The sequence below is a fragment of the Harpia harpyja genome, chromosome 2, assembly GCF_026419915.1.
Source record: "Harpia harpyja isolate bHarHar1 chromosome 2, bHarHar1 primary haplotype, whole genome shotgun sequence".
NCBI classification, from domain to species: Eukaryota; Metazoa; Chordata; class Aves; order Accipitriformes; family Accipitridae; genus Harpia; species Harpia harpyja.
The window spans coordinates 6,381,579-6,406,752 of record NC_068941.1 but is presented as its reverse complement, the minus strand read 5'-3'; the positions used below and the strand labels follow the sequence as shown (position 1 = coordinate 6,406,752).

Below are 25,174 nucleotides of genomic sequence, written 5' to 3'. Positions count from 1 at the left end.
GTGGCACACAAGCTGTGAAAATGTTGTTTTAGAAAAAGCTGAATCAGGTAGTGTAAAGAAAAATAGTAACAGCTTTTAAAGCAAAATTACCAAGGTGAAATAAACACATTACCATCATCCAGATTTGGTGCTTCCTTAAAGTTCTGATAGAAACACCACTTCAGGTGCAAATCTCCCAAAGAGGACAAAATGCCATTTTGAATAAGCTTCTACTTTTCACTATATTGGCATAAATCTAGATAAACCCTACTGTAACAAGTCACTCAAAACATAGAGTACAGGGTAAGGTGAAGAATTTGACCCACTGCCCACAGAGTGACTGTGCTTCTCAAATATATTTAGTTTTGCGGTAGTGATGAGACTATGAGGGTGAAGTGGACAGCAAAGATGGATCCAGATATCACTGCAGCCATTTCTCATCCTAAGCCTGTGATGTTGCTACTGCAGTACTGCATTTGGCAAGGTTAATGATGGGTACGAATCTATGCATCATATCCTGTCATTATCACAGAAATATGAAACAATGAGCCACTCCTTGCCATAAAATACCTGTCTTTCACAATTTCTCCTTTTTTCATCATTACAACTAATTTTATTTATTTCCAGGCAGTTAATAAGTAAAAGCAAAACATTTTGTTTCAACTCTGCAAAAGGTCTGGGACTTTCCTGAGGAAAACCAAGCCACACCAAGGCAACACTGTTCATTAAAAATACAAGATCTGCCATGCAATGCAGTTTATGATTTATCCTTTCTGTGGCAGGAGGGCCATTATTTTGATAATTGGGATGATAAGCTCTAGAAAGAAATAAAAAAATTTATTCAAATCTTTCAGATGTATTCTTAAAATACTACAATAGTTCTTCTTATTTTTCCTTTTTCTTTGGAGATTGCATTTGGAAGCTGCAGGTCACCCTTAACTGGTAAAAGTTTACATACACACAAGTGAACTGTAGCATGAAATGTTCAAAATGAATGAGATGAGAATAAAAGGTAAACAAAATTTAAATATTTTTGCATCTCAAGACCAAATTATCTTTTCAATCACATATTTAAAATCTGATTTACATTTCCCAAAGAAGGAACTTCAGGCACGATACCTGAAAACACAGACTTATGTGAATACAGTACAATTTCATAAATATTGGTGTTTATCTTCAGAAGCTTCCAGATTAGTAAGCGAAATCACAGGTTTATCCATCAAATGCAAATCTATTAAACCTTAGCTATTAGTGGCATTATGTAGTGATTTGGAATTAATCTAAGACAGCTATCTGGTTGAAAGAAATTATCTTCCTACAGGAGTATCCTTAGTGTTCATAAGACCTCTATCTTAAAATCACATTACCAAAATACTAGAAAGTTAGGGGAAGTGATAGATTTCCTCAGAGGGAGTCCTATCTCTGGACACTAGTAGCTTTTTTCTCCCAGACTTGATTACCCTGTGGGAGTTATATGAACTTTCTTTGAAGGCCAGAATTTTTGCTTCAAAATGGCTCAGACTGTTCTGAGCTGCAGGTATTTTGAAAACAAAATTAAGTTTCCATACAAGGTTAAAAATATTCACTAAGCCCTCTCCCACATCAGACTGCAGGAGCTGAACACTACTATGCTATCAATACAGTCAGTATATTTTTCAGGAACAAAATATAAACATTGAGTTAGAACACTTAATATAAGTTTGCTAAGTACTTTTGCTTCCTTTCTTGGTCATGGTTATGAGAAATTGTTTGTTTAAATGTGGAGGAAAATGAATAGATTCCCCAGACTTCCCTCCTTTGCCAGCAAATACAGTGCTCACCGTACATTGCATAACATGTGGTGAAAAGGGGAAAATTAGACTCTCTTGTTAAAATACTTGTTGTCTGTCACTAGTTTGTTTTTCTCTTTTCCTAGAAATGTACACTTAGGGCCACCCCAGTTTCCACTGACTTCTATAGGGGCAAGTTTAGTCCTTAGGAATAATGAGAAAGGTCTTTGGTCTAAATTCTAATGTACTGGCATTAATCCCAAGCAACTTTCCTACCGCTCTGACAGCAAAGCTGAGGAGGACCGGGGAGATGGCAGTATTCTGTGGAACTGCCCTGAGGGTAAAGGCTCTTTATGTGGAGGTTTAGTCAACTGCAGCAAATGTGTGGTATTGAGAATAGAAGGATGCTACTCCAGCCTCACACCTCTGCTAGGCTGTTGAGATGCCCAGCACCAGCAATGAATTAGAGAATCAGAGGCTGCAGAGCAGCCAGGCATAGCGAATGAGTTAAACCACAACTAGCAGGAGAACACGCACTTAAGTAAATAGCATGTATGTGCTGCCTCAAGCTTTCTCCTTTCAATGAAATCTTCTAGTTAGTAGGAACTAAGCCCACCACCCGTCTGGAGGCTGTTTGGCAGCGTGCACGAAGTGAGGTTTTTTATTCCAGTCACTTTCCAGTAGACTGTGTTAACATAAGAAAGTCATTACTACTTTCACTATTGGCAAAACTGCAGTGACCTAAGGGAGCCAAGGGATGTGAACAGGCAGAGACTCATCTAGGACAAGGAAATCTAAGTCACCATTCAGGCACATTAAAAGGCTTTTGAAGAGCAAGCCATGCACCATGCTCTGTGGATAAGGACCTCGGCCCTAGCAGTGACAGATCAGTGCCTTTCACAAGCACATCAAAACTCTTACGTACAAATCAAGCAGAAAGGGCTTCTTTCCTTAACTTCCAGGATATATAACTTTCAAGAAGGAATTTTAATGCAATGTGCATGTATCATTTCCTACTAGATCCACAGAGATGGACTTTATAGAGTCTGATAAAGACAACACTAAGACGAGCCTATGTATTAACTTCATAACCCTTTCAGTAAATATCTGTCTCATCTCTGCATGTCAAAGATCTGTGAATGATTCTGCCAAAACTCTGGAAGCTGGCTAGGAACTACCAAGCGCAAGTGAAAGCATCTGTGCTCCAGATAGCACAGCTGTATGAATGATGCTGCTCATCTGCCTGCGGAGCAAACACCATGCCAGCTGTTTGCCAGGATGAATTGGAAGGGAGATCGATGAGAGGCTCTCTGAGAGAGGCCGTGGCACACTTCAAAAGCATTTTTTCCTTTCACTCCCCTGCTTTTATTCACTGCTCATATTGCTTCAGTTATTTCACTTCTTTAATCTGATAAACATTAATAAAACGGCAAGTTCTCCTCCCAGCTCTGATTTTTTTAATAATTATTTCTTTAGGCAGTGAGCTTACAGTCTGCTCCTTTGCCAGGGTCAGACAGCTCAGATTACACAGCCACCTTCCTGCATTAGCACCCAAGGATTTATGTAGAAAGTTTCTATTCTACTTTGTAGCCAGTGAAAGTCAACAAGGCCTGCAGCACAACCAGCTTTCTTGTAATGTCCTGTACTGAAGGGAACATTGTTGTTGATTACACAAATCTTTTTACCTTTAATGGCTTTCTTTAAATTTTTTCATTTCATTTTGTTGGGTTTAGCTCGCTGACTAATCTGCTCTGCTGAGGAATAAAATATCAGTTATATTTTTCTCATTTTTGGAATAAAAACAGATTAACCTGAACCCAAATTGCCCATTTTGTCAACAAGAAAGAAAGTAAATATTAAGAAAAGCTCTTCTCGTCTTTTTGAAGGCCTTTTCTTCTGTGTTTACAGCTCTTTATTTTTGAGCTTCATGAACATTTGTGTGGGTGAAGTTGGGCTGGCATGAACAGTACGCAGAGAGAATTTCAGGCCTGTAACAGAGATTTGGTATCTCTGAATTAGATTCTTGATTAAATAAAACATATTTTGACAGGCTCAGAATTGCCTTTTAAAGGTCAAGACATTCAGCCAGAGAAAAGAAACAACACTTTGTACAAAACACAAAGGCCTGGTCCGTGTCCCAAGGACCTTTACGAAGCTGCACAGATCTGTGAGCAGTGTGCAGTGAGCTCAAAAGGACAGCATTAAACCAGAACCACCCAGTGTGCATGGTCAGATAATGATGGCTCTCTATTGCTATTAACTTGCGTTTCTAAATGCTACGAAAGAAGAGTTTTCGGAGGGAGATCTGAATAGGAGAGGATATGGTGCTTTTGCACTAGACTATAAGGTATTTTCAAGCACTGGTGAAGACAGGAGTGCAAATGAAACAGAATATAGTGAAATGTGGTGAGAACACTAGAGATACCAGAAAAGAACTTTACTCTTGACATGGAAGTTGGAAGGGTATTTATAGGGTGATGGGCAATACGCAGAGGGACATTTCTCTGATTCCTTCCAAAAAGAAACTAAAAATAGGAGGGCAAATGAAAGTTAGGCTGTCTCCATACTGTTTTTTGAAGTAGTGGGTAAGAAATGTTTAAGCTCAACCTTAGCAGAGGGAAAGAAGCAAGAGAGCAGGTAGATTCCAGCCCGAAGCAGGAAAGCCATTTGTTCTGAGAGCATCAGAATAAATCCAGTCGCATTTTTTCCATTTGTATTTTGTGACTGACAGATTTTTAATTGAATTATACTAACACTGCAGACAGTGAAGAACCCACACAGGAGAGACCTCACTGTCTAACACTTATCTGGGATCGTACAGAGCTGCAGCTGAAGCTCCAGCGCTGGCAGGCTGTAAAGCTCTCTCCTGCATGGATACTGTCCTCTCCTGAGATGTTCAGTGACATCCTGACTCTCAATGAGGGCGTTAACACTTAGTCTCTTTCAATGGGGCTCTTATTTTTTTGAGACGTTCACACTATTTTGTTATCTTTATCTTTCCGCCAGATTTGCCTGATGCTGGCTAGTGGATTTGAAGGATCCTGGAGTTAAAGGAACTGACATATTCAAAGACACAGATAAACACACAAACTGAAAGATGTTTCACTTTGGTTTTTTTAATTAACCTGTAGTAAGAGCTTCAGAAATTACTTTATATTACAATTCATGAGCATAGCTCTTCAGAAGGAGCAAGAATCCTGGGGATAAAAAAAGAAAAAAGAAAGAAGCTCTATTTTTGAATGAAGGACGTTGTTTCAATCTGAAGCTTTCCTACTGAGATGTAAAGTGACCGAACTGTCCTCATGCTTTGAGCCACTTTGAATGAAAAACAGACCGAACCTTCAGGATCCACCGCAGCATGTAAGGACTGTTAGCAAATGAAAACAATACTACTGGGCATGTTTCAGCTCAATGCTCTGTGGGGTTTTATCTGTGTTAAAATCTACATTCTACAAGTTTTTATGGCTGAAAAGCACTTGGGAGAACTTGCAGCATTCACTTTCAACTTTACTGACTAGTTTAAGAACAACCTATATTTCCTTATTTTCTTCCCTTATTAGTAACTATAAGCACTATAGAATTCCAATTCCTGTTCCTTTTGTTTATATATATATATTTATATCCCTTTTTTTATACATTTTTCATTCTAAATAATTCATACTACAGCAAGCAATAGAATTACAGGGTTACAGCAATGGCAAAATTTGTTTTTCCTAATAGTAATATTAAACTCCACGCATCAGTTAAATTGAATATTAGTCCATATAAAATGAACATCTTTCAACCTCACTAAAAATTCAAAACCATCAAGAAGACTGATTTGTTTTTTTTTTCCTTTTGCTAGTTTTCCTTCCATACAACTCTGTATTCTCTTATTTCCCCAAACTACTTTTAAGTAGCAAAACAAGGTCATATTTTTATTCACACACAGACAGAGATCAAGAAATTAAGTCAGCCACTAAGTAACTAAAGAGAATAGCTGTGATTTATCTCCTATAAACTAACAAAAAGATTTTGCCTAAGACAGAAATGCTGGAAGGATAAATCAATCCATGTCTGAAAGGCACGAAACAGCAGATTGGTAGAAGACGTAAATTTATCAAAAGAACTATTCTGGTCAATTATCAATAACATATTGGGTTTCCTTTACACTGAAAGAACATACAGTGGCAAAAGTTTCCTGATTTATCTTGGGTTCTCAGGACCTTAAAGTAAGAACAGAGGAAGAGCTGTGATTCAGGGGGGGCTGCAGTAGCCATTTTCCTGTAAGTACAGAATACAATCCTGTCAATACAAATTTAATCAGCAGTGTTTTTTCCTCACAAAACCCATAAAATCACCTGTCAAAGATAAAATAGATTTGGGCAGTTATAATCAAAATGCATACCTTGCAAATTCAGATCACACAGTATAAATGAATCTGAAGTCTGTATGAGTGTACTGAAGTCCAGTACTGCAATACTCTTCTTCATACGCTTTTATCTGTTACTACCACTGTACTGGCAGTGTTTACCATGCACTCTAGGTAGCATAAAATTCTTATAAAACACAGAAAGTCCCTCTTCTAGATCACTAACAAAAGAAAACAAAATGACAGATAACAGCCATGTACCATACACACAAAAATCCTGCCTTTCAGTCCATTTTGCTCCTCTGTCATCTGGTCTCATATGGAAAGGAGGAAAATAGCCAGGGATATGTATGTGTTTGGTGCAGGATGAACTGAGAAGCCAGGCCGTAGCCTGGAAGCGCTCAGCTGTCTTCACAGGCTGGCACATGCTGTGTCACATTTCATTTCCTCAAGGGTGCTCATATTATTATTAGAGCCGTGAGAACACTACACAAACTTCTGTTTCCACATAACCATTTTACTTGGGAAATAAATAAAATTAAAATAAATTCAATGAGCTCAGATAAAAATTAATTTTTTTTTCTTAGGGTTTCTAAAAAGAGACCAGACTTTCAGCCGGAAAGCAGGAATAACAGGCGCAGCCGGTAGCTCGCAAGCAGCTGGAAGAAGTTTTAGGCTCATCAAGAGTCTCCTTAATATTGTTGTTCCGACCTGGAACAGTTTAGCGAAACTATGTGCTTACTTCCATATCACAGTCCCCGTGCACCTAGCTCTTTCTGCCAGCTTTGTTCTCACACAGTTTGATTCTCCCCTGGTCTAAAATCTACACTGAAGGCCTTAAAAGTGGGGTGCCACTACAGCTAACATGCAGGTACTTGCCTCCTTTTTTGGATATGAGACTTTTTGCTTTTGAAGAATGAAAGCCACAGTTCACATTTTCATATTCTACCAAGATAAATTTATGCCTGAATTTTTACAGTGAAAAATCCCAGGTAGCTGGTCACTGAGGCTTGGCTGTGGCTTCCAGGAGTACTTAAATACGGCGCTGCTGGCATTTTAAATCCCAAGGTATCTAACCGACTGCTTAAAGACATGAACAGAGCCACCTACATCCATACCGGTGTCCCATTCAGGCACTAAATCCCTGTTATACTCCAGAACTGCCTGTTGCCAGGCTTCCTCAGGGTACCCCTATGAGCTTGGCCCTGCTCAGGGATGAGCCAGCTACCTGTTTTCAGGGCTGAATGGCAGAGTTTCTCCTTCACCACAAGCCCACAGGCCAGCAGATCAGGCAGTCGCCGGTTAGGTACGTTCTGTTTTCAGATGCTCACATAATCCATTTGGGAGCAAAGACACCAGATCAGGTCAGCCACATTTGAGAATCGGGTGGTGCCACTTGTGGCCCGCAACATGCTGTTGACAGAACTCTTTCTGTCTCTCCTGGGACATGGTATAAGCTGCCAGAAGTAGCTGTGTAACCCCCGTGGCTATAGGAAGCACAGATAGATTAAAAATCAGCTCCCCAGTGGTTTAGAAGACTAAACGCAATACTAAAACCAAGTGAATCATCTGATGTCATTTTAGCTATGACAGAAACTTTTTCTAAAGCCTAAGTCATATCACATAATCCTTCTACTTTGTTATAGCCATCTGTAGTACAGGACCAGTGACAACTATTGCTGTTCTCACTGATCTAATGGTGGGGGGGCACTGATTAATAGAAAAGGTTTTAAGAGATTCAAATGGTATTTGTGTTCCAACAAAAATCGCTTCACTTTGCCATCTGTATTGGTTTTACAGCAGCCCATGAAGTACCAACTATGCTAAATGCTGAAGAAACACATGGCCATGGACAACCCCTGCCTCAGAAACCTAACAGTGTGCAACCTGCCAGTGATGAAATGTAAGTAGCAATTTCAGAAATGGAGCACCAAGTGTGAAAAGATATGTAGCTGTGACAATTTGGACCTGGTAGCTCTTGGATCATTCACTATTTTCCTGAGAAATACAACTTCACTTCTTCAGGAAGGCAGTGTGGTGCTAACACAAGCTATTTGATGGGAGAGTCTAAAGATCCATGTCACTGATTAGCTCTAATAGTTTTGTTCTTTTTTATGTACCAGACAGAAACTAGTTACCTAGTATCAAAAGGTTCTGAGAGTTCCAGGTCCTTAGGTGAGCCAAAGCTTAAAAAAAGAGAGATGAGGCAGCATGAATAGCCACTGTGGGGAACACCTCTTCATCAGATTGCCGCTGATTTGGGATCAGCAATGGTACGTTGTGAATACACTCATTGAGACTCCCTTGGCTGAACAAATGTCTACACCACAGATGTCTTGAGGGATAGGCATGAAAACTGAAGGAGAAAATGGAAGGATCCTGAGTATGCCGTACCCCTCTGAAAAAAATCAAATGGGATCCAAAAATAGACAGACACACACTCACGTATAACAACCTCTTTTCAATCTGATGGTTCTCATACATTTTGTTTTTGAGTATAATTAAAATGCCATACAAGCCCAATATATCCATTTAGCAGTGCTGCAGTTAGCCTTAGTTACAAACTAATCTCTTACACATTTTCCTTGCTTGTTCAGAACAATGAAGATTTTGTGATTATACCTTTAGATTATAATATCAATGTTATACATAAGTAATCTCTCTATTCACTTTGTTTACTGTTTAATTTTTTGTTGATCTTTCACAATCACAGATTAACACTTTCCTTAATTACCAGTATATGCCTGTGCCCCAAAAACAATTTTATGCCCACTGCGTAATACTTCAGTGATATATTCTGTGTTTACTTGTAGGCTCTGTATTGGACTGGGTGCAAACCTCCATTCCCCCCCCGCCCCCTTCCATAAATTAAAAAAATATGTGAATATTTGATGAAATTCCCACCCAAGCAAGAGATATACTTGTGGTACAGCTTCCAGTACAAAGAAGTCCTGATTCCAGTTGTGGTCTTTAGAAACTATAGCGATGATTTTAATTCATTATTATTTTTCCAGAACCAGTGATGGATACAGAATACCAGTGATGTTTGTTCTCAGGAGTAAATCAAATCACAGTTTTACTGAAGTATATTTCCTCCTAATGGGTCAAAAAGAGTTAATTTATTCAGTTAAGCACAGTGCAAACTGGGTCAAAGGAACACCTCATCTTTCAGAAATCTCTTCCACATAGATCAATAGGAAATGTTCAACACTTTAATTACTTTGGGGTCTGGACAAGATCAAGACTTCTATTACTCTAAGTAAATAAAGTCAGTGAGAGAGTATAATTTTCGATTCATAAAATGCTTTAAAATTTTAGCACTAGCCAAATTTATTGCTTTTATCTATTTGTAGCAGGACTGCAATGTGATACAAATTTTCTGGGCACCTCAGTGTACAGCAGATGCTTCACAGAGTTTCCAGGGCAATGAGTAAACAGCAGTTTTACTCATTATGATAAGATAGAAAACAATGAAATTAACTGCATATACACTTTTGTGAATGTTATGTCCTAGGTTATGAAGATTTCATAGTGATAGTAACAAACAGTACTAGAAAGATTAACCAGCTCTGTGCAGGTTAACCAGCTCTGTGCCACTAAACTATTCCTCACGTGATCTATCGAAGCAGAAATTCGTATGTTCACTACTAAGATTCCAAAATATCAGGAAGTAGAATAATACCTGTTTAACAGGTATTAACCCTAAACCTCAGTAAGATAAAATTAAAAAGAACCAAACTAAGAAAAACATGTCTTGAAATCCCATGCGAGTTCCTGAAGACAGAGGAGAAGCAAGCATTGTTCCATTATTTAATAAGGAAATTGCAGATCATTTTGCCTGACATCAATGTCAGGAAAACTGATGGAAAGGCTGGTACAGGAAGCAATCAGTGTACAATTAAAGGATGATAGTACAATTAACGCCAGTCAACATAGAAAATGGGTTTTGTCAGAAAAAAAACCCTTCCTATTTTCCCATGAGATTATGAATTTGTTTGATAAAGGAAACTTCTGTAAGATTTCTGTAGGGCTTTGGCTCACAACTTCTCAGCATTTTTGGTAAAAACCCCAGCAATGTATAACATCAGTGTGGTCCATACTAAATGGACCCAAACCATACTGAATGATCTGAACAAAAATATAAAATTACTGCTGGAAAAAGCTGCAAATTACAAAAAGTTATGAAGTGATACATAATGGGAAGGGCAGGCCATTAATATAGACCAACTAAGATCACTTAATAAGGTCTGGACTATATTTTAACACAGAGAAGACAAAGTTGTTCATTAAAATAACACAGAAAATTGGTCTCATGCCAAAGATGGAAAATGATTTTGTGAAAAACAGTGACTCAGAAAAGAAACAGTAATAGTAGACCCAAGCAGACATGCGTTCTCAGAGCAAAGTGTAGGCAAAAGTTATTCAGTGTAGGCAAAAGTTATTCTTATTGTACAAGATGGGGGAAGGCTGGTAGGAGATGTTGGTGCTATTACACCCCTCTGTGGTGTCAGAGAGCTCATTACTGGGAAAATGTGCTGAAAAAAACCATCGCCAGAAAACCAAGGGCTTTACTGAGAGAAACGATGCTAATAATTTGCGATGATAGGGAGCCTTTAGAATCTCCGATTGTTAGGTTAATATGTGAGAAATTTAACAGAGAATTATGGTCTATGAATAGAGAAATGAGAGAGTAGATGGCTCTCTAATCTATTGGAAAAAAACATAATAGGCTCCATACTTGCTACTGAAGACAGATAAATGCAAAGGAAAACCAGTAGAAATGTTCAGCAGCAAGGAAAACTAACTGTGTGAACAACATACTTGGGGTCGTGTTGGATACGGATCCCTATATAAAAACAATAGTCTTTCTAAAACCCTGCATCAATGCTGAATTGCTGGGTGAGGTTCCATGGCCCTTTATTAGGAAAACATGGGGAGACCTTCATAAGAGTAATGTATTTCAAACCGCTGTGGATTTACTTCTTGTTTTCCCCCACGAGAGTATTCCCCCCATGAGCCGTTTCTGGCATGCTGTTATGCAAATACTCACAGCAGAAAACATTGAGCTGTGTATCCTGCTGCCTACTGTGCCAATGCTGGTCAGATCCTCAACAGATTTTCATATGTATCCGGCTCTCTTCTTCAGACACAGAATTTATCTGCTGCAAAGCCTCGAGTGAAGCAGCGTTATGTTTAAGAAACATGAAAGAAAGAGAAGAATAGCATAGAGCTGCATGCTGGTGGGAAAGATGCCTTTAGCTACCAGGAACTGGGGCAACTCGTTATAACTGTCAATTGAGAATGCAGAGAGAGATTGAAGCTGTGAATTGAATTAAATTCTGGATCCATCGACATGAGTGAAAGCTATTGCACTACTCCAGTGGAGTCAGGGTTTTCTTCCTCACACATGCTTAAGCTGCCCATACGATCCCAAACAGCACGGTCCAAATTGCAAGGATATGTACTTGAAAAACATCTGACTAATCTTTGATTTATAAAGTTCATCACTGAGTCTCCTTCTCCCAACAACCACAATTAGGAAAAAAGCCCCTTATAATTTGACTTCATAATTATCTGTAAGTCTACGTACAAAACCAATATTTCAATTCAAAATCACAATTACTAGTAAAAGTACTAGTAAGAGCAACTGCTAATGGAAAATAACTAACTAGCCAGTAGTTGCTAAAAAGCTCTTTAAAAATAACCTATGTATCATGTCAATAAAAAAGGGGTTTGTTATGCATTTGAGAAGGGCTTGGCATGAAATCTGGCCTACACAAGTTTCCTACTTACCTACTACCTCCTATTTAAACTCTGACAAACTCTATGTGTTCATTAAAAGAAAGAACAGGTTGATCACAGCTTCAATTTTCAACATGTCAGAAGCCCAAAAGGGTCTGCTGAATGTAACTGGAAATGGACTACCTGGGTGCACAGTTCCGGGGATTATAGCCCATTTGAATCAGTCAACGCATTGCATTTGTTGTTATTCCACACAATACAACCATGGCATCATCTCCCTATTAGATCAGGGCTGTGTCTGCACGATCACTGAAGATATGCTTCTAGCACGTCGGCACCAGAAGCTCTAGCTAGCTAAACCAGTAATGACACTAAGAAGTCCACCTACAATTTCACCTACCTGCATCATACCCAATCATTGCCCAGACCTGCGCCCTTCAGCAAATTTGCACTAAGCTTGGTGCACGTTGGAGGACAGGCATAGAATTAAAAATAATCCTGATAAATTGGAGAAATGGATCGCAAGCACAGGATGAAATTAAAAAGGTTCAAGAGCAAGAAAATACAGTTAGGCAGAAGTAAGCAGGTGCACAGGCAACACCTGACTACGTGGCAAGTATGTAGAAGAAGGGAACACAGGGTACAGTCGGTCACCACAAGTCAGCAATACCAGGCTGTTGCCAAGAAGTCATATCCATGGGTGACTGTATTAGCAGGAATATAGCCCACAAGGTACCACTTCATTTAGTATTGATATGCATTCAACTGGATTACTTGATCCTAGCTTGGTGAGACCCTGCAGGAATGGTAGAGACAACCTGGGAAACATCCAAAGTGAAAAAGAATGATCAAAGGGCTGGAAAACATGACATTCAAGGAAGAACTGAAAGACGTAGCACTACTTAGCTTAAGGGAGAGAAGGCTGAGAAAGAGAGAGACTTGGTAACAGTCTTCAAGTTTATCCTGAGACTTCCAGTAGAAAGTAGAAAAGGTTAAAATTTGGGCATGTTGGTCAGCTGACATATTAAATGCTAGTATGTTAAACTCAAATTCTAAATTACATTTTTCAGGAGATAAAGTTAGACAGTGTTTTCCAGACAAATGTCTGTGTATTACAAACAACTTTGAGAAGCTGCTGCTTTCCTGAGGTTAACAGTAATTTCGCATGGTACTTTGATTGACGCAAATGCTCAATCATGTTCAAATCAAAATAGGAGGAAGCTACTATTTTACATGGCTTCCTGTAGGACATATGCAATGTTATCCCAGAGGAGAAGGCAGGTTATGCAATGAGTGAGCAGCTCTGCATGGCTATGTTTGTTTGGGAAGCATTTCCAGTAATTATTTGGAAAGGACTGAGAGAATAAACTGATAAGGCATTCTCATGATTTAGTATTTTCATCACTAAAGTAACAATTAGATTTTAAATGAATTGGATTTTGGTTGCTATTTTACTCTCTTTATGCAACTTAAATAATGGATGGGAAATGGAAACTTGCTTTACTAATATTAGGATTCTTCCACTGCGTGTCTGTTTGCATGTGTGTGTAAAAGTGCTGGCTAATAAAGAAGCGGAATAGTTTCCTCTACCTTATCATATTCTAGCCTCACTGGCAATACAGTACAGCCCTAAACTTGTTTTAGGAGCCAAAATGGACCAACTGTTTTCCAGATTTAAGGGATGGTAGAAAGACAGCCAATTCCCACTAAATGCTGCTCCAATTCATCTAATGAGTAAGTCAGACAAATAAGTCAACTATGGCGACATTTGAAACCTTATTTTCTTCTCTTTTAAAGGGAAACATTATAGAAATAAATTACTTTCAAATAAGTTTAAATAAATATAGAGTTCTTTGAGCATAAAATATCACATAAATACTTCTTCTCTGATTACATACTTCCATATTTTTTCTTACTAATTATCATGAGTTAGCAGCATTTCTAATTTATGTACCTTGGGCATACAAAAAACCCCCACCTTTCTTATCCCCTTACATGACAGTATTTGAAAATACACAAATGAAAGACTTCAGCTAAAAAGCTTTCCATCAACCAGTTCTGCTGTAGAATGGCCTACTGCTGGAAAAGCATCCTGGCTTCAATACTGAGCTCTCAAGCATACTGCTTTGCCACAAGCAGCTTTTAAACTTGAACCGGACATATTTATTTGTAGGCCATTACTACAAATCCTTTCCAGGTTTACAGCTACTGCACATCAATTCTATCATCTGAGTTCTGGAAACAAACTGGAAAGCTGGGTGTGAGCTAAGATACACGGAGCTTTTTCAGACCACTTTGGAAGCCAAAATCATGGAAGACTTTTTCCACTTTTACCATTCACTTCTTTGTTATGCTTGGCCTCCATCCCCTCCTGTCACCTTAAAAATGAAAACAGCATGTTCATTATTATTCATGGAAATTCATCGGATACAGAGAAAGTATCCCTTTTTTCCCCTAACTGTTCCATTTTTATTTCTTTTGGGAAAGACTATGCTATCCTTTGCTTGGGTAGCAATTGTTTGAACTGCTGCTTTGCCATCGAATTCACAGGAAGATAATCATTTGCATTCGCTGTACCGATTCTTATCTGTAGGCTAAATAATGGCGTGGCTGTCAACCCGAGCAAAGCGCACAGTGCTGTTGCACTACCCAACTTCCCCCTCCTTTGGTACACTGTCATACGTACATATACTGGCCCAGCCTGGGCAGCTGTCCACAGTAGAGGCAGCTTCACCCAAGGGTCCCAGTACCTTGTGGCATGAAGTGCAGGGATGCTGTCTGCTTCTCAGCTAGCCTGGTATTTAAAATTACATGTTTACAGTGCTTAGTACAATAGTTAGTTCTTGACTGGGGCTAACTGGATGTTACTACGGTATAAATGCTTATTTCTATTAGTGCTACTCCTAATTACATAAAATGAGATGCTATGTATTGCAGCTGACATAATTTCATTGACCGTTACCTTGTTATTCTCCTATGAGACAGAGAGAAAATCCTATCTTAATTTTTAAATACCAGTAATGAAATTATATATTTGTATTCATCCTTTTGTAAACAAACTCCTTCTGCCTCTTTACAGAAAAGGTATTTCCATGTGTTTCACCGTTCTTGTTTTTCCCTGTCTAGATCACCTCTGATAATTCTGCAATTGCTTTTTGAGATGGGATGACCAGTACTATGATCAATATTCCATAGGAGACCACTCAGGGAATGGCATTTCAGATATTTATAAAATCTGCATTTTATAATTGCGTGGTTTACATTTCTGTTATACTTCTTAAGCATTCTAACATAGTGCTATTTTCCAAAAGCTTTGCCTAGCTTAGATGCTTTTATTGCCATGTCTACTGTAGCCTCAAAAACCTTTTCCTGAAATGAAACGGTTAATTTAGAAACCTATGAGTTACATGACAGGTTTCTTTTCTTTTTTCTAACATACCACACTTTCCAGGTTTTGACACTAAACATTGGCTTCATTTATTGCCATGTTGTCTGTTTATGCAGTTTGCTTCGTAATTCTGTATTTCCCTGCTGAAAGATTTCTCTTTGCCTCGAATAGCGGCTTGACTCTTGCAGCATGTCTTAACTGGTTTACACTTTATCTTCCCATTTGCTCTTTGGTCACCATGTACATTTCTCCTGAGATTCCTTTTATAACAGAGTACCGTTCACATAAAACTTCCCTTTCTGTGTGCCTCATATTACACACAAACTCTTACAGCCAAAAGACATACATGTCCAAGTGAGTGTTATGCACAGACGTGACACAAAGACATGGAAAAGAAAACTTTCCCCCCCAAGCTCATGGACAGGCTCTTAATTAATCCCTTTGCTGCTGCCCCTTCTCAGGCTGCAGAATCCCATCTCTCAGTAAGTCAAGCCTCTGTACACACTGCAAAAAAATTGCTAAGGTGTGCCGGGATGCCTGCTCTATCTGAAGCACACTGCCTTGCGTACACTGAAAGGGGTTTCAGAGTGGCAGAAAACATTTGATATGATATTTCTCAATTGATTACACAGGAGAATAATTTTAAAGACCCAGTATACCCCTTTCCCCAGAAACATGCTGCTATTTGTTACCCATATCTTACCTTCAAAGGTACTGCATGTGACGACATGGGAAACCATACCTGCGCATCACACTTTGTGCAAGGTCTTTTGTGAATGCAGATTATAAACTATTATAAATGTGTGCACATGCATATCTCAGAATGGAACTACAATACATGAAAGTGATGCTCAGCATTAACCAAAATTTCAACCCTGGCTGTCTAATATTAGAGAAAGTAGGAGCTGTGAGTCTGGAGCACCTTCACAGCTGGGCTGTGCTTATTCAGTGTCTAAAATGGATCTAAAAGCCTCGCCGTAGGCATGAAGGATTGAAACGCTGGGGCTTTAGTGCTCATATCCAGGCTGAGGTCTGTCAAAGATCATATATTGACACCCAACAGTGAAATACTCCAAAGCGACAGCCGATTTACCACTTTTTCGAAGCGGGCTGGAACAGGCCATACCTTGAAACGAAAATAACTGTGAAGTGGAGGCGGGGGAGAAAAACCCCTTTGCCAGACTCCGGCAGAGCAATTTACTTGTTCATGGCTTTTCTTTTTTTTTCCCCAGCCCCGTGGCGACTGCCTGGGCCGACGGCCCCAGCTCAGCCTCGGCGCGGAACACCCGCCAGCCCCGGGCCGCACACACACACGCCCCCGCCCGCCCGCCGCGCCGGGCATCGCCGGGGCCGGGGCCGGGGCCGGGGCCGGGGCTTCCCACCGGTGCCTCCGCGGTGGGACCGGGCGGGGCGGGGCGGGGCGGGGCGGGGCCGGGGCGCGGCAGCCCCCCGGGGCGCTGCGGGGCCGCGGCGGAGGTGGAGCCGGTTGTCCGCCGCGGGACGGGCGGCCGGGCCGGAGATGCGCTGAGGTGCCGCCGGCGCGGCGCTGGGGCCCTGGCCAGACACCGGGCTTCCTGCCGGCCGCACACCTGGGAGCGAGGCGAAGGCAGGGGGTGGGAGCACGGCCCCCCCGCCGGGCCGAGGGCATCGGCAGCGGGAGGGGGGCGAATAAACGACGAGAGCCGCGGCGGCGGCAGGAGGAGGCAGCGCGGAGCATGGAGCGCCCCTGCCCCCCCCCGCCGGAGCAGGAAGCGGTGGAAGCGTGGCTGGACGATCACGGCGACTTTACCCGCTCTTACTTTGTTAGGAAAGCTACGAGGTAAGACCGGAGCGGCGGCGGATAGAGGCAGACCCTTGCTTCCCAGCAAAAGCTCGCTGTTCCATTTCCCCTTGCTGTCTCCCAAGACAATAAAAGAAAAAAGTGTCACCCCCCCCCCCAGCCCCTCGCCGCCCCCACCCTCGCAAGAGCAAAAACTGAAACCAAGAAGCAGCAGCTCCCTGCGGCTGCCACCGAGGTGCACATGCAGGCGCTTCTCCGCGGGCTCTCGCAGCCTGCCGCCGGCCCGCTGCCGGGAAGGGTCAGCCCCGCGACCCGAGCCGAGCGCTCGCAGGTCTGGGAAGCCACCCCCGCCTCGGAGCGCCCCGCCCTGGGCTTTTACTTCTTTTATTTTGTGTTCTCCCGGGTTTAAAACAGACATAGTCAACTTCTCTTGAGTAGCAAGCAACATATGTTTTTTTCCCCTGCCCTGCGAACTAGATGGAAGTATGTCGAAGCCTCAGATAACGTCTGAGCTCTTCGGGAGGACGGGCTATGCCGTTACTTGGTAATCTCAAAACAAAGCGCTGCTCCCGAGGAGCTCAGTCGCCCTGCGGGCTTGTCACCTTTTCGACATGTCGGCGGTCACCGGACGGAGCGGGCGATGGGTTGAGCGCCAAGGGGGCTGACAAGCCGTGAGCGGCCGCCGAAGCCGGCTGTACGTGCTGCATTCGAGCCGGGAGGAGGGGGACGCGGGGGGGGGGGGGGTGCTGAGCGCCTCGGGGTGCGGCAGCCGGAGCGCAGCCGCCGAGGGGAGCGGGGTCCTGCAGCTGGGGCAGCCGTGCCGCACCCCGGCGCCGCGGGAGGGAGGGGAGCGGGGGGGGTGCACCCCCGGGGGCCGGCCGCACCGCCTCCGCGGGGCTTCCGCGGGGAGCGGGGGAACGGGTGGCCCGGCAGGGGGCAGCGCGGGGCCGGCCGAGCTGGCGGGCGCCCCGCGCCGCTCCTCGGGGGCGGCTTCTCCGCGCCCGCCTTTCCTCGGCGTGCTGGTTCTTGCACCGAGCCGAATGTCAAGACCTGAAGAGCTCCTCTGGGCTTTTTTTCCCCCGGCTTGACATGCTGCCTTTCGGAGACCAGACGAGGTATTTGCTCGCCGTTGCCGCACTTCAGCAGTGGGACTTCCAGTTGAAAGCGAGTAAATTGGGCTATTTTTAGAAGTGGAGTCAGGTTTCCATTTTGAATATTTTCCGATAACAAAGCAGTGGGGATGCAGAGCACGGGCGAGCTGCGGCTCCCACGGTATATCTTAGCGGAGAGCTCGGGTTAGTCAGTGCTGTGGTTCGCTCCTCGGACGCTGGCTCCGCTTGCACCATCTGCTCGCCGCTGCTGACCGACTTCCTTCCCAAGTCACTTAGCAGGGATGGAGGCATTCTGAATGAGGTCTTGCTGCTGCTGCTCCCCTCTGCATGGGATGGGGCGGTAAGAAGAGAAATCCCCATTAATAATTGACTCGCAGCAAGCTAGAAAGCTTCAGGGGTCACCTGCTTTCTTGTGGCCATCTGTCATGCGGTCCCCTTTCTTCTGCTGCTTCTTCCTTAGGCTCATTTAACAGAAAAATAATAAAAATGCCTTTAAAAGTGTCCTTTAAATCTTGATTTATTTTTTTTTTAAAAAGGCTGTGCATAGGTGTAGGATGCATAGATGGAAGCAGTTAACCTTGATATTCTCCAGAACACTAGCACATGGTATGTAACTGAAGGGTAGCTTGTTTGCCCAGGAAATAGGGTGTTAGCAGCTTTGAGAAGTAGCATTTTATTAGTTCAGCCTGTCACACTTCCTTTGGAAACTGGAAGTAGTATTGAACAAATAGGAATGCTAATTAATAGTAACCGCTGTGTCAGATTTGTTTTCCCCATGGAGAGGTTTGGTTAGTCTTTTTTTTTTTTTTTTTTTTTTTTTTTAATGCTAAGACACGGTTTTGTGTTTGTGTGGGTCTGAAATAGGCAGTAGTTCACAAAATACAATTCAGTCATGTCTCCGTGATGGCGATGCCTCTGCATTTAGAGAGGGCTTTGTAGAAAAACTGTTGACTTTGAGTTCTTGCTTGGCAACAATTCTGTGATGTTTTTGAAGTGATGGAAATATTGCATTTGTCTCAAAACTCTCTTCTTTGCTGTCTTGTATGGAATGCTTTGGGGTTTTTTTGTCCTTACTGTGTAAATAGAAAACTATAACTATATAATAAGGAATACCTCTTCTATATGTAAGTTTGTATTTGAAAAGACAAATGACAAATTACTTGGCTGTATGTTGGTTCAAATTTTATTCACTAAAATGATATCCCGTAAAGCTGAGCGGTTTGAAAGAACTGACGTACTTTGTAAAAAGGTTTAATGTTCTACACTGTAGTGTTATTTAGAGCTTGAAAAGAGAAAAACCCTGAAATTTAATGCCATGCTTTCTTCTAGATGAATCTTTGTACAACAGCAATACATTGAACAAAGACTATGCTGTTAATGTTCTGTTACTTAGCATTATATTTACTCTGTCAAGTAAAGCAGTGTTCCTTGAACTAGTTTCAGCTATTTTCTAATCTTAATTTACTGCTTCTCATTTTTGTTTTGCTTATGCCAAAGTCCTCACAGGTCCTAAAAGCAATAGACCAAGAAGTTAGTTCATTTGGTGTCTTGCGGAGCACAGAGAGATATTCTACTTCACATTGCGGGGCACAATTGCTAATGGATAAAGATAGTTTCTGTATCCATTTCTTAAATATTTATACACAGGAATAGGAAAAGATCACCAGCTCAACCATTTATTACAGAGTAATAGAAGCCCTTTCCACTGATAGTAATGAGCTTTGAATCAGAACCTAATTTAGGAATTTTATGATAGATATTAAATAATTTTTTTCTCTGCAATTAATTAATTCCCATAGTGTTTTATACAGCAGTTCTTTTGGTAATTCCCACAGAAAAAATGCTTTAATTAGGTGTCTAAATAATACTTACAAAATAAATGCTTTGGGTGGTCTTAAGCCTACAGATTTGTTTTGCTGTTTTTTTTTTAAAATATGGGAGTCTCATCACCTCATATAGTCATTGAATAGTTAAGTTACCTCTTGTTCCATTTTGCATAGGTCAGTTTGATATTAGTATCTGTTTTCATGGTTTAAATAAAAATCATATTTTCTGGCAAGGTGGCACTTCAAAAGAAAACATTTCTTTTTATTCAGTTAGTTTGTATTAACTATTGTTCATAACGTGACAACTGTCAAGAGTTGCTGGGCTCCCCAGTCCATATTCTGGATTCTTGGGGAGAAGGGCTGCAGGTCGTCTACTTAACAAATTTGCATCTGCTTTCCTTCTCTCTCCTAAAATGTCTTGTAGAAGATAAGTATATACAAATGGCTTACACCCTGTATTTTGATCCTGCAACGCCTCAAGGTTGATAGCGTCGACAGGCAGGCCACATTACTGCCTTCCTCAAACCTTTGATGGCTAGGTGGACTGACATATTCTGTGATAAGGCTATGCTGATTGACTTCCACCTGTACAGTGCAAGGTTGCAACCCTACAAGCATGTAATCCAGGTGAATAGCTTTAAATTGCTCCCTTCTTCGAGTATGTGAATAAACTGTGATCCCATGAGTAGGAAGCTACAGAATCAGTTATTTATTACTTTATTTTGTACCAGGGAGACAAGTGGTATACAGAGATAATATAAATAGCTATTATCCGTGTAGTGTTGTTACAGTATGATCAAAGTGCAGAACAGCAAAGGGGAAGTGTGTCACCAGCAAACTCAGTGACGTGATGAATTTGGTTCACTTAGTGATACAGCGTGCTAGTTGACAAACTTTCTGGCTGAAGAGTTTGTTACTGCACACATATGGGTTCAAGAGTTTCTAAATGCCTAGCTCCTACTAAATTTAAGCTATTTATTTTATTCCTTTTTTTCAGCACCTCTTGTAATTTTTCCCCTTTCAAAGTTTTAGAATTGCCTGTCATATTCCAGCTTCCCAGAAAGCAGAAACATTTTGAAGTAAAATTATTCTTCTTTTAGATTGTGTCTTATGTTTACCCGTACTGTTGTTAAAAGGCTCCTTGTAGCTGCTGCTACAAATATAACTGTTCTAACTAGACATTATAAAGGCATAATCTGCAGCCTTTTTTGTCACAAAATTGTACCACATTTACGGCTGAATTCGTTACCCTTTTTGTCTTCCTGAAGTTTTATCTTTTTATGTTCCTTTAAAAAAAAAATATCCACGCATTGTCATGTTCAAACATCATACTTATTTTAACGCCCTGTGGAATACTTTTGTATTTCTGTCTTCCTGTTTGTCCCTACTCTTAAAAATATGGGAGTGATTCTCTTAGTGCTCTTTGCGATCAGAAGCAGCAGACTGCCAAAACAGCCAAAGTAAAAATTCTCCTCTTGGTTAGAGGCAACTGCATTGTTCCAAGCAGTTTTTGTCTGGTTTCCTAAATGTATGGCATGGTAGATACAAAGTATTAACCGAAGTCTTTTATGGCTTTCACTGGAAATAACATTATTTTGTTATAAATACATCTTGGCTTATTAGCGGGGTTGGGAAATATTTACAAATGAATTAAGGTGGGGTTGTATTTGGAAAAATAAATGTCCTTAACAGCATGGTACTTCATAGCGCTTCACTGAGGATTCCAGAAGTGGTGTTTACTGGGAAGCTGTATTTTGCTGGAATTCAGAGATTGCACAACTTGAATATATCAATTACATTTATTACTTATTACAAAAACCCTCAAGTACAGTTGTGGGGTTTTTTTGTTGTCTTGATGGCTGGTGGACAATCAGTTTGTAAGGTGCTGCCTGCAGAAGTAAATTACTTAGGACGTTTGCCTTCTAATCTGTGTCTAGAGGGCTTTTATAAAATGTCTTTCCTTTTGAGCCAGCTATTGATGTTTAATCTCATAAATATATGTCATATGCATTATGTCATTGTTTTGTTTGGTAATATATGTGTGCTTAATTTTTTCTAATTGAAAAGAAATTAATTTTTGGAGCAACTCTATGAAAATTCAATTTTCAGAGATAGAGCTATTGAAGATTTTCTGTATTGAAATGTGCTCTGGCCTACGTTTTTTCTTAAAAAGATATTACTGACATACAAAAAAAAATTAATCCTAAAAATATACAGCTATGAGCCATATTCATCCCTAACATGACCTTGGTAAGTAGGCAGTGGGTTTTAAACTTCTATGATTGAAGGACCCCTAACAGTTTTCCAGTGGCGGCACAGAATCCTATGCAAATTGTTTGAATATGCTGAAAGGGGACTTGATTTGCTAAGTTATCCTATGCGAAGCATTTACAAGAGGACTGCAGACCCACTGATTGTTTGGATCATGGCTTGAAAACCACCAGAAGTAGTGGTGTTAATGCAGGGATCAGAATATTTTCTCCCACTTTGTTTTATTAGATGTTTACAGAGCTTTTCTGAGAATGAAGTACAGAAAAAAAAATCGATTTCTATGAAATCTTGGCAAGTTTTCTTGTTGGTCTAATGATCTCTGTAGTTGTCCCACTTATAAAAAATGTATCCATATCCTTATGCCTTTCTTGATAACTGCAAAGTATTAAGATCATCCTAAAATATTTTAAACTCCTGATTCAAAAAGCACTCAGGAAGGTAAGGAATGTTACCCACATTTATGAAGTTGTAAATGTGATTAAGTATTTTTGGCATTTATTCTTGGAAATAAAGCTAGGTGTGTGCCGAAGTATTTTGGAACCAATGTCTAAAGCAGCAATTACTGTAGACTGAAGAAACTGCCACTTGAGAAATAAGAAATCACTTACTAGCAATTTACGTCTTTAATTCCCCAAAAGCTATAGCCTGAACTCCTACACAGAATCTTTGGTGTGAAGATAAACTAGTCAGCAGATAGTACTGAGCAGCTACAAGGAGCATGTGCTTTTACTAGGTACTGTTTGCCCTAGATAATAAAGAAACAAATGGGCATGCACAATACATTAATTAAAATACAACTGGTAAACCTTAGAGGACAGGTAGACAATAAGATGGGGTGAACTACTTTAGCTGTTAACATCTCTCTTTGCCTTCTTTTGTTTCAGGGTAACTTTATTATCATATTACAGTACTTTTGATAATGCCAATAGGCATTTGAAAGCTCATTTCCATTTTTTTTGCTCTTACTAGGAAGACTTTAGAGAACAGGGTCAAATTTCTGGCAACTGGGAAGAAAAGTGGAGCTGAAGCATACATTGCCTCTGTGGGAGACAAGAAAGTTAGACACCATTCTTTTATTTCTAAATGGTAGAAGTTCATGGAAGTTTTGTGTTGGGCATCTGTTGAAGAACCATCACGTGAGGAGGAAATTCATGTCTTTGTAAAAGATTAGGACAAAGGTGACATATATAAAATAAAAATCCCAATCAGTCTAATTTTGAAGCTGAAGTGAGACTTCCATACTGTGCAGACATTGTGCTAGCTCTCTGCACAAGGATGAAATTGATGGTACGTCACCTATGATGTCTTCAGATCAAATAAAGTACATCATAGCCTATATTCATGCTTATTTGAATGCTAGATTAAAGCTGAATTGTGTGGGAATATATGACTCGGATCAAGAATTACACACAAAGCAATTTTAGACAATACATTCTTGACCTGAACTAATAAGTTACCACCTATATTCATCTTCACCATTAAAGAGGAAGCATTTTGCTTTTGTCATGAATAAATATAATTAATAAAACCACTGAATACAAGTCTTTCTCTTTCCTTACTGGCAACGAAACATACATAAATTTACATGGAATGCTTTCTCATTTATTTGATTCACTTGAAGAAAAGAAAAAAAAAAAGGCATTAAATACAATAGGAGCTATTTACAAAGTGCCAGAAAAGAAGCCCTACTCAACTGGCCCTTGTGAATAACTCAATGGTTGTAATTTTGTATTAGGTCTGGCACTGAAAATATAACCACAAAATACATTTGCTTAGTAAAAGATATATATTTTCCCATTTATTTGTGCATTATGGTGAACTCACCCCAGCACAGAGAGCCATCCCAAAGCCTCTGCACCACTTAAGTCCTACTTAACCCCTATTTTAGAAATTTAAGTGGAACTGAAGTGGTGCCTAAGACTTACGTGAGGTCTCCAGGCAGGTGTGAACTTAACTTTTAATCCATCTTTCACTGAATTCACTAGCATTGTCCTATTGCCTTCCACAACAAAATCATTAGGTACATAGTTATTTTTAATTTTTTTGAGTTTGGAACAAGAAGTAAACATTTGGAGGAGAAATAAAGGTCATGTTTTAGAATTTGACCTTCAGTCCCTGAGGATTATTCTGTCTTTCGTTATAGTGTAAATAGAAAGTCCCTTCTATGGAGGAAAGCTTTCTTGTGAAAAGTTAAGCTTGCAGTTTGGTTGTTAAAGAAAACTTGAAAATAGCCAAGAATAGCCTGGTAGTATTAGTCCTTCATTTTGAATACTTTTGCTTCAAATAATAAAGCAACCTCTTCCTATTTTAAAAAATAATATGAGCATTTAAACAAGATTTACATTATTTCATAGTTCTAAAAAGTTGTTATTTCACTCTTTCACAAGCATGGTTTGAATCAAGAATTAAAGTTCTTAATTTAGATCGGTATTCAAACAGAAGTCAGTCAGGCCACTTAACATGTTTAAAGTTAAATGTATGCTTATGTATTTGACTGAGTTGTGCCAAAAATTGGCACTGACTTTAAGTCATATTTCGTCTTCAAAAACTGTTTGCCTACCACTGTTAGAAATAGCATCTCTAGTAACTATTAGTGGAACGGGTTTAAGGAAAAACAACTATTGTCTTTGTCAATCTACTTTTCAGTTAGTTTGAAAACACTTCTTTTACAGTCAGTTTACTGTTTCCATCTAATGAGGCCTTATACAGTTTATTTAAATCCTTCCGTGGCCAGAAAGGAGACAAAACCACCTAGAACATGATTGTGAAATAGGAAGTACTGGAAAGAAAATGGGAAGGCAAGTATAATACCCAGGTGACTTTGACTTTCAAACTCACTTGTTAAAACTGAATAGTTTTGGAGTTGTTGCTAATGCTTTAAATGATTTCTATGTCTAAATTATGTCAAGATGCAGGAAAGAAATTTGAAGACATCTAGTGGTTATTTTAAGGAAAG

General features: G+C 40.3%; 1 protein-coding gene across 9 annotated transcripts in view; it reads left to right on the top strand.

Moving 5' to 3' along the window:
• Positions 1 to 25,174, top strand: part of PDE5A (phosphodiesterase 5A) — a 141,099-nt gene that overhangs the window by 56,690 nt on the left and 59,235 nt on the right. For 2 of the 9 annotated variants that reach the window (XM_052814219.1, XM_052814228.1), the window contains exons 2-3: positions 4,755 to 5,108; positions 7,900 to 8,002. In XM_052814219.1, coding sequence (XP_052670179.1) covers positions 7,920 to 8,002 — 83 coding nt within the window. In that variant the 5' untranslated portion in view covers positions 4,755 to 5,108; positions 7,900 to 7,919. Of the gene's footprint in view, positions 1 to 4,754; positions 5,109 to 7,899; positions 8,003 to 16,670; positions 17,049 to 17,370; positions 17,704 to 17,899; positions 18,125 to 18,177; positions 18,462 to 18,510; positions 18,728 to 20,486; positions 20,575 to 25,174 lie in introns of those variants that run through there. The other 7 variants (XM_052814210.1, XM_052814202.1, XM_052814254.1 and 4 more) reach the window with 7 other exon arrangements.